General features: G+C 53.4%; 1 protein-coding gene across 2 annotated transcripts; it reads right to left on the reverse strand.

Moving 5' to 3' along the window:
- Nucleotides 1-4,829: 4,829 nt before the first annotated feature.
- Nucleotides 4,830-9,551, reverse strand: LOC142917075 (lysophosphatidic acid receptor 1-A-like). Of its 2 annotated transcripts, none has more exons than XM_076061775.1 (3): nt 9,463-9,551; nt 7,093-7,862; nt 4,830-6,161 (listed from the first exon to the last, which is right to left on the reverse strand). In XM_076061775.1, exons 2-3 carry the CDS (start codon nt 7,823-7,825, stop codon nt 5,830-5,832), a joined length of 1,065 nt encoding a protein of 354 aa, XP_075917890.1. In that variant the 5' UTR covers nt 7,826-7,862; nt 9,463-9,551; the 3' UTR covers nt 4,830-5,829. The 2 variants fall into 2 exon arrangements, with proteins under 2 accessions (XP_075917890.1, XP_075917889.1); XM_076061774.1 differs by having other exon boundaries at nt 4,831-6,161; nt 9,468-9,551.
- Between the last annotated feature and the right edge of the window lie 3,278 nt (nt 9,552-12,829).

A 12,829-nucleotide genomic window follows, 5' to 3' on the forward strand; every position in this document is an offset into this window, starting at 1 on the left:
GGATGAACTTTCATCTTAAGGCCTCGATCTGCTCGGCAATGTATCGTCACATTCCCGAACACAGCACGAGGTTGAGTTTCCTTACTGGGCCAACTAATCGCTCGGATGTGGACAAAGCAGTCGCAGGTGGTGACTATGACGAAGTCGCGTGATTTTCGAGAGCATTTCAATTGCAAGATTGATCTCCGTTATGTGTGTGTGTGTGGGACCCGGGTTTATGTTTGAGTCTCTAAGGCAGGGGTGGGGAACGTTTGGCCCGTAGGCCGTATGAGGCCCGCAAAATCATTTGGGTCTGGCCCTGCCAAGGCAACCGCAGGCTGGACTCAAAATTAAATACATCTAGGAGCAAACCTGGAAAAGCAGTTGCGAGTAGCAGCAACATCAATACCAGATAACATCATCACACGCCTCACCAAAGAGAAGCAGTCCCAGCCATCGCATTATGGGCAAGTTAATAAAATGTATGACCAAATATGACGGGCAAATTTTTAAGTGGATGATTTTGTATGGCACGCGAAAAATGTTATATAAATATCCAAATGGCCCTTGGCAGAAAAAAGGTTCCTCACCCTTGCTCTAAGGCTTCCAGTGATTTCTTTTCAACCGACATTGCTTCAAGGAAGGCAAGAGGGCAGCTTTACAAGAGGCACTTAGCATAACAAGCTGCAACAATAACCTGCTATACCAGCTGGGTTGTGATGAGTGTTGTCATGGTGTCATTGTGCATGGTACGATACCAGTTCTCGCTTTTAGGTACGACGATTGTCGCGATATATGAACGTTCCGTCAAGGGAGACTATCAGAAACCACAGACTCGGTATTGATATCCGTTATTAACGTTTTAATGTTCGGTTTTGTACGACTGCAACAGACGTCAAAAAAACTTTACCATCAAAATATGCGAAATGTATAAACACTTGAACACGTGGTAGTAGTAGGAAGCTTTTGCGACCAATTTTATCCATGAGGGGGTTTTTTGGGGGGGGTTAGATCACTTAAATGTCGTGAAACCCGCCACTACCCGACAGCCAATGAGGAAGGTTTGTCACGTGAACAAGACGTGCCAATTCGTTACGAGTGCAGCACGACACCGGTTGTGTGTTGGGGAGCCACATCTGGCTGTCGCCTGACGATGCCGGCTGTAATTACTGGTGAAACAGCGTCCTCAAATAGTAAATGTTGTGGATTTACCCTCAAACTCACCGGTGTGCTGTAATATTAAAGAATTGGCCACGTTCTAATTACCCTCAAACACACTGGTGTGCTGTACTAGTAAAGAATTGGCCACGTTCTATTTACCCTCAAACGCACCGGTGTGCTGTACTAGTAAAGAATTGGCCACGTTCTATTTACCCTCAAACACACCGGTGTGCTGTACTAGTTTTGAGGTGCAACTGACGACACGGACACGGTTCTTTAGTAGGGGCTGATGCCAAGGTTTATTAAGGGCTACTGCCGGTAACTTATTAAAGGCTTACGCCCAACAGGTGACAACCCTAATATCTCCCCAGGGGAAAGGGTACTGGGAGGTCCCCAGCTCCCCACAGGCTATACGTGATCTCCCCCCCCCAGCACCGACTGAGGGATCACCCAACTCGGTCGGCCGAGTGAAGTATCACACTCGCCTGGCGCTGATTCCCCCTACCCTGGATCCCGACCCCCCAACTCTCTCCGTTCCTGGCCCTTCACGACGACCCCCTCTACGTCACGGGTTCCCCCTTATATACCCCCCATAACTTCTGACGTCATCCCTTTTCACCCCCCTGCGTGACATGACGTCCTCCACTACTCCTCTACATTACCCCCCCCCCCCCCGTGAAAAAAACCCAGCCGACCCATCTGCAACAATTATGCGAACCCCAAGGACGCATGCGTATAGAGACAACCCCGGCTGCTAGTAGAACACAACACTAGGGCAGCACGGGATCAGAAAAGTCTGGACAGTCACCACCCGGCAACGTAAGTGGCGACATGGCAGGGGATCGAAGTAGACGACTTCGCGGGCCGTCAGTGTATGCGCACGCCCCTTGAGTGCGTGCCCGCCGCCTGCCCGCTCCCCCATGTGTCGTCGGCCGCCTGAGGCGACGGTGCGCCGGCCAAAGCCGAGCCAGCCAGCACGTAGCCGAGCTGAGGCGTCGCCGGCGGCACCACTGGCAGGGGCTCAGCTGGCGCCTCTAACGGCGGCCCACTGCTTTCTGTGGCATCGGTGTCCGGACCGGGCGGTGGCCTGGAGGCCGGGTCGCCGCCGGGACACCCCCCGGACGGCCCGCTGTTGGCGGCGTCACTGTCGGTGGCTCTGCGGGCATACACAAGGGCAGGGCATCCCTCGCATTTCCACAACCCCCGCGGCCCGGCTCGTCGGAAACAGCAATCGCCGACCGCTCCAAAAATGGGGATGAATCAGGGAGCCCCGGTGGCACCACCCGCTTGAGCGGCGACGGGTGCACAGTCCAGTGACGACGGCCCCACCGGATGCGGACACATTGCGGACAGCGGACCTCCACGACCTCGACAGGGCCCTGCCATGGGCGATGTAATTTAGGAGACGTACCCACCGGCACTTGGGGGCAGTGCAGCCACGCCAACTGGCCCTTTTCCCACGGGCGGTCGACAGCCTGGTGTTTGGGCAGACGCCCGGAGGCCGCCTATCGGCTGGCCGAATTATCTAACGCCGCCAACCGCGCCTCGCGCAGCCGATCGAGCGCAATCCTCATCTGGATGGGAACAGGCGAACCCTTTTTGGCAGGCCCGAGGTCCAGTTGGATGTGCATCAGGGGTTCGGGTTCTCTTCCATACATGAGGTAAAATGGTGAGAACCCTGTCGAGGCATGAGGAGCTAACCTGTACGTGGCCAGCACCCCTGGGATGAACAGGTCCCAGTCCAATTGGGACGTGCTCACATGATGACACAGCATGGACGTGAGCGTGCGGTTTAATCGCTCTACCATCCCGTCGGACTGGGGGTGGTAGGGCGAGGTGTGGACCTTCTTTGTCCTTCTTCGTCCCAAGGAGGTCACAGACCTCCTTGAGCAAACGGGAAGAAAAATTCCGCCCCTGATCCGCCAAGAGCTGTTCTGGCGCCCCTTTGTCAAGGACGTACCCCTGAACAACGCCTCAGTGATGGACGAGGCCGATTGGTCCACCAGAGGCCACGCCATAGGCCAACGTGTGAGATACTCCACGCCCACCAAGAGGTACCTATGGCCCCGTTGGGATGCAGGGAATGGCCCCAGAATGTCGAGTGCCACGAGCTCATTGACATGAGAAACCCGGATGGACTGCAGCGGCGCCCGATCCTGACCAACAGGGGCCTTCCTCCGCGCACAGTCGTGGCAACCTTTCAAAATCAGAGCCACATCATCCTCCACACCCAGCCAATAGTAATCCCGTTTAAGGGTCAACAAGGTCTTATGGTAGCCGAAGTGCATAAGTTTCTCATGAATGACCCGGGTCAATTTTCCTCGTAAGCCAATGGGCACCACCACACAATAGCGTTCCAACTGGGCATCCCAACGCATGAGGAGGCCGTCATGTACGACGATCACCGGGGCCGCCGACGGAGCCGAGCTACGGGCCTTTGACCCAACCCGGCGTCGCAGCCTCAGCAGAGAGGAATCCTCCATCTGCAACTTGGAGCATACCTCCCGGGGGAGTCCCAGGCCAAAATCAACAGGCAATGCAATGCCACACCCGGAGGGGGTGCCGCTTCGGCCGATGCGACCAACTGGGCCGCAGTGTTCACTGGGGCCTTACAGCGGCTGGAACCCAGGGCACAAGCGCACCCGCTGTCCGGGGGCAGCCTGGAAAGGCCGTCCGCATTCCCATGCCGAGTCCCCTTCCTATGGATGACATCGAAGGGGTACTCCTGGAGCGCCTCGAGCCAGTGGGACAGCTGACCCGAGGGCTGGTCAATTCACAGGGAATACTGCAGGGCTGCATGGTCAGTCTGGACGGTGAACCGGCGACCATACAAATACGGCCGGTACAGCTGGACAAAAAAAACAAAAGCCAGCAGCTCCCTCCTGGTGACGCAGTACCGCTGCTCAGTGGGAGACAATAGGCCACCACCTGTTCCACCCCATCGATCACCTGGGCCAAGACGGCTCCAATGCCCATGTCACTGGCGTCGGTGTCAAGAAGGGTTTAGAGAAATCGGGATACCCCAAGGGCGGCGCATCCGCCAGGGCCGTGCGAAGCGCCACAAAGGCGTTTTCCTCCTCCATCCCCCAGCGAAATTTTGTACCTTTGGCCGAAAGTGCGTGCAGTGGCTTCGCAAGTCGCAAAATCGCGAACGAAACCGACGATAGTATGATGCGAAGCCGGTTCCGGCGTCGCGCCTATATGGCGGCCAGTTCCCGAATCGCAGCGACAATGGCGGCTGGATCCGGCGGCGCATAAAAAATGGCGCCCGATTGCCGCGGCGCACCCGGCGGCGCGTTGGCGGGAATTATGGTTTTGGCGGGATTCGCGATGTCGGCGATCCCACGGTTTTGGCGAAAATCACCGCCCGCCGAGTGTATGCGGTCCCCCACCTCTGCCAAAGCGACGGCGAGCTGCGCCATCGTGAGCTGCAGCGTCTCCAGCCTGGCCGCGATGGCGCACCACTCGTCCGACGGCGGCGCGGCAGCTCCCCCGACTGCCGCCTCTTCTGGCCCCGACTGGACCATCTCCACGGGGAACATCACCGGGCCCCCGGTCTCCGGGATCGTCGCCAGCTCGCCGACGTCCTTGTCGCCCAGGTGCACCCTAGGCGTAGTCTTTCGTTTCGCGCCGGATCTAGGCATTGCGGCGCGTAACAAAACCACTTCTGGCACCAGATGTTGAGGTGCAACTGACGACATGGACACGGTTCTTTAGTAGTGGCTGATGCCAAGGTTTATTAAGGGCTACTGCCGGTAACTTATTAAAGGCTTACGCCCAACAGGTGACAACCCTAATATCTCCCCAGGGGAAAGGGTACTGGGAGGTCGCTAGCTCCACCCAGGCTATACGTGATCTCCCCCCCCAGCACCGACCGAGGGATCACCCAACTCGGTCGGCCGGGTGAAGTATCACACTCGCCTGGCGCTGATTCCCCCTACCCTGGATCCCGACCCCCCAACTCTCTCCGTTCCTGGCCCTTCGCGACGACCCCCTCTACGTCACGGGTTCCCCCTTATATATCCCCCGTAACTTCTGACATCATCCCTTTTCACCCCCCTGAGTGACATGACGTCCTCCACTACTCCTCTACACTAGGAAAGAATTGGCCACGTCTATTTACCCTCAAACAAATCGGTGTGCTGTACTAGTAAAGAATTGGCCACATCTATTTACCCTCAAACACATTGGTGTGCTATACTAGTAAAGAATTGGCCACGTTCTATTTACCCTCAAACGCACCGGTGTGCTGTACTAGTAAGGAATTGGCCACGTTCAATTTACCCTCAAACATACCGGTGTGCTGTACTAGTAAGGAATTGGCCACGTTCTATTTACGTGACACCATACCAATTGGTTGGCGGGTTTAACGACACTTATATTGAAGTGATCTCACCCAGAAAATAAAACCGTATGGATATATAACTGTCTTGGTACGAAGCGTACCAAATGCCACTAGATTTGTATTTAAATTCTAGTATGCATTATCTCCACAAGGGTGCACACACACATACATTGTACCCAGGTTCAATGATATTTTATCGCAAAGAGAAACATATTCTTTGGTTCTTTTGGTAAAGTCACGTAGGTAATAAAATAAAATAAATCACGATGTTTCGATTGCAACACAAGAAATCATCATCATCATCATCAGGTAGGAAAACCATGCATTGTTAGCCCAATTAGATATTAGACGACAAACTGATTCATCTTCATCGCACTTGTGGTGGTCACGTGACTGATAGGCGTGACCAGGTTGTGATTCGCCGTGGACGTTGATTTATTGGATACGTTATCGGAGCAATTGGTGATGATGGCTTCTGCCTTTTGGCAGCACAGGATTCGCTGCAAAGTGGCGACCATCTCTTCGTCCCGAATCAAGTAGATGATGGGGTTCATGGCGGAGTTGAGCTCCGCTATGAGCAAGAAGTACTTATCAAAGCCCAGGACATTGCAGTCCGAGCAGAACGAATCCAGCAGCAGAATCACCAGGCCTGGCGTCCAGCACACGATGAAGGCTCCTGAGAGGCGACGGCACGAGACACACGAGTCAGGCATTTTGATAGCAACGTGTGTAACAAGATCAGCGTTGTTCCCTGAAACCCGTGGAAGGTCAAGGCGCAACCCTGCAATGGCTTGCTCCACGACTGCTGCAAGGAGGGCCCCTCCACTAGAGAACTGTGGAGAGGCCCTTTAGAGGCTTCTTTTCCCACCTGCTTTTCCACCGTTGGCCAGACGAGGAACCACACTTTACCTCGCCACACCCAGACCTGCCCGATCGACAAACTGTGGCTAGACCCCTACGTACTGCTGGGTGGACAGAGGCGATGGGGGGGGGGGAGATAAAAAAAAACTTTGCCCCGTTGTTTCAACCGCTGTGCTAGAATACTCGTCGTACGAATGATAATTCGCAGGCCTTAGTCAATCCTCTGCGTACTTCAACCTAGCCGGTGCAGTTTGGTGAAACGACTGGGGAGGTGCCGCACAACGTTAGCCGTGGTTCGAAATCGAACAGCAGTTGCTGGGTTCATAGCGCCAGTACGCTAACCACTGGGCCACTGTTTCCCCTGAAGCTGTTCGGCATGCGATATGAGCCATGAATGTTGCCCACAACCAAAATCACCCAGAGAACATTCACCAAATCCGATCAGAAGCTGAGCACAGAGTGTTGAGCCAAGACGGTGCTTGGTTAGGCGACTGTCACGCACGTCAAATTGATGTAGCCTGCCCCGGAGGCTACATGGTGGCCAGTGCAACAATCTCCATTGTTATACTACACTTTCTATGCTCCCACGTCTATGTACCCCACCTTTACACAACCCACACTACAAAATGACTCCCTACACATGCACCGGATCGACACAAGGGGCTGTACACACACACACGCTCGAAGACGAATGTGAATCGTGTTGTCGAATATGAGCACCTGCTGCCCAGACCCACAACACTTACCCAACATGATGGTGACCGTTTTGAGCAAGCTCGTGGCCTTTTTCCTCTGGGTGGACCTGGAGGTATTCTGCGGCACGGGTATCGTGTTCCTCCACACGTGCACGAAGATGTGACCGTAGAGTCCCACCATGATCAGGAATGTGGAGAGATTGGAGCCGGCCCAGAAGATGACGTAGCTGGTGCTGTACAGGGGCGCCATGGTGGAGCACGTGCTGATGTTGCAGATGCAGTTCCAGCCCATGCTGGGAATGGCACCGGTGATGATGGACACGAGCCAGATGATCGCAATGACGACCGCGACGCGCCGCTCGCTCATCCGCGAATGCATCTGCATCCGGAACACCATGATGTGCCGCTCTATGGCTATGGCCAGGAGGCTGGCAACGGAGGCCGTGAGGCTCGTGTTGATCAGCCCCTCGCGTAGCATCCAGGTCGGCAGCGACAGCTTGTGAGTGTTGGGTCCCGTGTTGAACATCAGGTAGACGTACGCCGCTCCCGCAAAGAAATCCGCCACGGCCAGGTTGGCCATGAGGAAGTAGATGGGGTGGTGGCGTTTCTTGTTGATGTATACGGCGAGCATGACGAGGACGTTGGCCAGCATGATGAAGAGGCACATGGTGATGCCGAGCACCATGACCAGCATGCTGGTGACAGACCACTCGTCGTACAGCGGCCTTTTGATGTTGTTGTAGAAGAAGGTGATCGTCTCATTGTGGTGGCAGCTGCCGTCCATCTCGTTCTCGCGTTTTGTTTCCCACGCCGACACCCACCTGCAAAGCGAAGATTCATTAAAGAGAAACGTTACACTCTTGTCCTGAACCAAATGTTTTTAAATGGACCGATTTATATTAAAAAAGGCGAATTGAGTATTGTTTTTTGCCGTGTAGTCAAGTTACAAGGTAATTTATGAGGCGGCTATATTGTGCTATGAAAGACGACTGTTGCCTGAAACATTGCCTGTTAGATGTTTTGTCCGTTTTTAAGGTCCACGGTGTTATTATGACAAACTTGTGGAGTTGTTATTTTGTTATTTGTGCTCGAGCACCACTGCCAATGCAGCAACACCAAAATCATATCTCATCTTACACAGATGAACACAACAACAATAACATTGTACGTGATATAATTTGCTGACTATATAATAATTTACAGCTCTCGTATCAACCCAATGATGGACGAAAGCGCCCCCCCCCCCAGCATGCTGTGTCGCTCGAAAGGCCATCTGATGATTGGAATAATTAATCAGTGTGGGTCAGCGACAGCGAGGGGCTCACGACTGGTCCGCATGTCACTCGTTACGGATGTCAGATGCGTCTGGAGATCGAACCCAGGTTGCCAGGTTCGGAGAGCTGCGCGCTACCCACTGTGCCACCGCTCTACCCCACGCTGTATTATAGTATACTGGGTCGTTGTCAACAATGCATTAAAAGAGCTGTTGCTATACAATTACATCTCGATAGCGTTCCTTCTGTGAGCGTCATAATCATAGACAATGGCACAATCTTATTATTTGCACTGGCGTCCGTGACTGATTGTCCTATGTAATGACCCCCACGGGAATGTGGAATTTCCACCACTGGCTCAGGGTCACGAAAAGAGGTGATCACATCTGGGAACACTCCCTATACACGTACGTACACGCGTGTACAAGTATAGGCACTCTCGCATCATACATGTACAGTCCGGTTTAATTCCACTGCTGGATGAGGACCTCCGCACGTCTTGTGCGTCGGGTCGAGAGTGATATTTCACCATACTTCACCACGCTGGTCAGCGGGGGTTGTGGTGAAGGTGGTGGTCAACCATCCAAAGCACTTCAGAGAAAACCCTGCTTAGCTTACAAAATCGGAAAAGACTGCGTGCATTGTGAGTGAGTTGGTCAAAGGCTACGTTGACATTCCCACACTTACATTGCTTGTAATTTAGGAAGGAATGCCACGTTACATATGACAATGTCATGGTTTATATTGCAGATTGTCTTCACGTTGGAGTTGGGGACACAATCAAAGGGGCTTGAACCGCAATCGGCCCTGTGGCAAGGGTTGAGAAGGCTGAGAGGAGAAGCAGACAGAGAAGGCCGTGAGTGTGGTGAAGGTGAGCCCCGGTTACTTGTGGCGTTCACACTCTATGCAAACGCTGCACAATAATAATAAACGCAATGCAAACCTAACAGAATCCTGTAGGCTGTACGTAGGGACGTGAGTAGCATCGCTACGGAGCGTTTGTACGATGTGAGGGCACGGACCTCGACACTAGGCCTCGGCAAGGCAAGTGAACAAAAACAACGAGCCTACCTTTACCTTTTGACTAACCCCTCGGCACGTCGAAACCTTTAACCCTTTACCCCGGTAAAAACAAGGGGTAAATTACCTCACCTCGCCGAGGCCTCCGCTGCAGGGAGTTGACGGAAGAGTGCCCTGCCTGCACGTGACGGCCCAGGCGAGTTCAGGAGGCCCGGATGTCAGGGCCCGGGGACACGTGACGCGGGAGGCGTGGCCGGGGGCGGAGCTCGGGGGAGGACAAGAGGAAAGGGGGCGGAGCAGAGGGCTCAGTCCACGTGTCCTGACCCACTACAGCCTATACAGTATACAGTGTTTACACTATAGTATAGACTATAGAATAATAGTATATATACATACTGTGTACACTACAGTATACACTACAGCCTATATATACACGTGTACCAAGGCCGTGTGAGTCTGTGGGTCTCTGTGTGAGTGTGTGGGTCTATGTGTGAGTCTGTGGGTCTCTGTGAGTCTTTGTGTGAGCCTGTGGATCCTTGTGTGAGTCGGTGGGTCTCTGTGTGAGTCTGTGGATCCATGTGTGAGTCTATGGGTATCTGTGTGAATGTGTGGGTCTCTCTGTGTGTGGGTCTCTGTACGAGTCTGTAGGTCTCTGTGTGAGTGCGTGGTGTTTTTGTGTGAGTCTCCGGGTCTCTGTATGAGTCTTTGGGTCTCTGTGTGAGTCTGTGGGTCTCTGTGTGAGTCTGTGGGTTTCTGTGTGAGTCTGTGGGTCTCTGTGTGAGGCTGTGGGTCTCTGTGTGAGTCTGTGGGTCTCTGTGTGAGTCATTGGGTTGTTGTGAGTCTGTGGGTCTCTGTGTGAGTCTGCGGGTCTCTGTGAGTCTGTGGGTCTCTGTGTGAGTCTGTAGATCCATGTATGAGTCTGTGGGTCTCTGTGTGAGTATGTGGGTCTATGTGTGAGTCTGTGGGTCTCTGTGTGAGTATCTGTGTGAGTCTGTGAATTCATGTTTGAGTCTGTGGGTGTCTGTGTGGGTCTGTGTGAGTGTGGGTCTCTGTGTGAGTCTGTGGGTCTCTGTGTGAGTCTGTGGGTCTCTGTGTGAGTCTGTGGGTCTCTGTGTGAGGCTGTGGGTTTCTGTGTGAGTCTGTGGGTCTCTGTGTGAGGCTGTGGGTCTCTGTGTGAGTCTGTGGGTCTCTGTGTGAGTCATTGGGTTGTTGTGAGTCTGTGGGTCTCTGTGTGAGTCTGCGGGTCTCTGTGAGTCTGTGGGTCTCTGTGTGAGTCTGTAGATCCATGTATGAGTCTGTGGGTCTCTGTGTGAGTCATTGGGTTGTTGTGAGTCTGTGGGTCTCTGTGTGAGTCTGCGGGTCTCTGTGAGTCTGTGGGTCTCTGTGTGAGTCTGTAGATCCATGTATGAGTCTGTGGGTCTCTGTGTGAGTATGTGGGTCTATGTGTGAGTCTGTGGGTCTCTGTGTGAGTATCTGTGTGAGTCTGTGAATCCATGTTTGAGTCTGTGGGTGTCTGTGTGGGTCTGTTTGAGTGTGGGTCTCTGTGTGAGTCTGTGGGTCTCTGTGTGAGTCTGTGGGTCTCTGTGTGAGTCTGTGGGTCTCTGTGTGAGGCTGTGGGTCTCTTTGTGAGTCTGTGGGTCTCTGTGTGAGTCTGCGGGTTCTTGTGAGTCTGTGGGTCTCTGTGTGAGTCTGTGGGTTCGTGTGAGTCTCTGTGTGAGTGTGTGGGTCTCTGTGTGAGTCTGTGGGTCTCTGTGTGAGTCTGTAGATTCATGTTTGAGGCTGTGGGTCTCTGTGGGAGTCTGTGGGTCTCTGTGTGAGTCATTGGGTTGTTGTGAGTCTGTGGGTCTCTGTGTGAGTCTGCGGGTCTCTGTGAGTCTGTGGGTCTCTGTGTGAGTCTGTAGATCCATGTATGAGTCTGTGGGTCTCTGTGTGAGTATGTGGGTCTATGTGTGAGTCTGTGGGTCTCTGTGTGAGTATCTGTGTGAGTCTGTGAATTCATGTTTGAGTCTGTGGGTGTCTGTGTGGGTCTGTGTGAGTGTGGGTCTCTGTGTGAGTCTGTGGGTCTCTGTGTGAGTCTGTGGGTCTCTGTGTGAGTCTGTGGGTCTCTGTGTGAGGCTGTGGGTTTCTGTGTGAGTCTGTGGGTCTCTGTGTGAGGCTGTGGGTCTCTGTGTGAGTCTGTGGGTCTCTGTGTGAGTCATTGGGTTGTTGTGAGTCTGTGGGTCTCTGTGTGAGTCTGCGGGTCTCTGTGAGTCTGTGGGTCTCTGTGTGAGTCTGTAGATCCATGTATGAGTCTGTGGGTCTCTGTGTGAGTCATTGGGTTGTTGTGAGTCTGTGGGTCTCTGTGTGAGTCTGCGGGTCTCTGTGAGTCTGTGGGTCTCTGTGTGAGTCTGTAGATCCATGTATGAGTCTGTGGGTCTCTGTGTGAGTATGTGGGTCTATGTGTGAGTCTGTGGGTCTCTGTGTGAGTATCTGTGTGAGTCTGTGAATCCATGTTTGAGTCTGTGGGTGTCTGTGTGGGTCTGTGTGAGTGTGGGTCTCTGTGTGAGTCTGTGGGTCTCTGTGTGAGTCTGTGTGTCTCTGTGTGAGTCTGTGGGTCTCTGTGTGAGGCTGTGGGTCTCTTTGTGAGTCTGTGGGTCTCTGTGTGAGTCTGCGGGTTCTTGTGAGTCTGTGGGTCTCTGTGTGAGTCTGTGGGTTCGTGTGAGTCTCTGTGTGAGTGTGTGGGTCTCTGTGTGAGTCTGTGGGTCTCTGTGTGAGTCTGTAGATTCATGTTTGAGGCTGTGGGTCTCTGTGGGAGTCTGTGGGTCTCTATGTGAGTCGGTGGGTCTCTGTGTGAGTGTGTGGGTCTATTTGTGAGTCTGTGCGTCTCTGTGAGAGTCTCTGAGTCTGTGGATCCATGTGTGAGTCTGTGGGTGTCTGTGTGAGTCTGTGTGAGTCTGTGGGTCTCTGTGTGAGTCTCCGGGTCTCTGTGTGAGTCTGTGGGTCTCTGTGTGAGTCTGTGGGTTCGTGTGAGTCTCCGGGTCTCTGTGTGAGTCTGTGGGCGTCGGTGTGAGTCTGTGGGTCTATGTGTGAGTCTATGGGTCTCTGTGTGAGTGAGTCTGTGGGTCTCTGTTTGAGTCCATGGGTCTCTGTGTGAGTGTGTGGGTCTCTGTGTGAGTCTCCGGGTCTCTGTGTGAGTCTGTGGGTCTCTGTGCGTCTCTGTGTGAGTCTGTGGGTCTATGTGTGAGTCTGTGGGTCTCTGTGTGAGTGAGTCTGTGGGTCTCTGTGTGAGTCCGTGGGTCTTTGTGTGAGTGTGTGGATGCATACTCTTTGGTTCTATTGGGTAAACTCACGTAGGTGAAAATAAATAACAAAAAATCACGACGTTTCGGCCACAACACAAGCGGCCTTCATCAGGTGAAGGGACGAGACTGTCTGGAGGACAGCGCTGGAGTGAGAGAAGCCACGCTTAGATCACGACCTTTAAGCTGTGTGAGAAGAAAAACACAAAGCGCCTT

Source organism: Petromyzon marinus, unplaced genomic scaffold, assembly GCF_048934315.1.
Source record: "Petromyzon marinus isolate PM22_M1 ecotype Great Lakes invasive population unplaced genomic scaffold, UKy_Petmar_22M1.pri1.0 PM_G_Scaffold_41, whole genome shotgun sequence".
Lineage (NCBI taxonomy): Eukaryota > Metazoa > Chordata > Hyperoartia > Petromyzontiformes > Petromyzontidae > Petromyzon > Petromyzon marinus.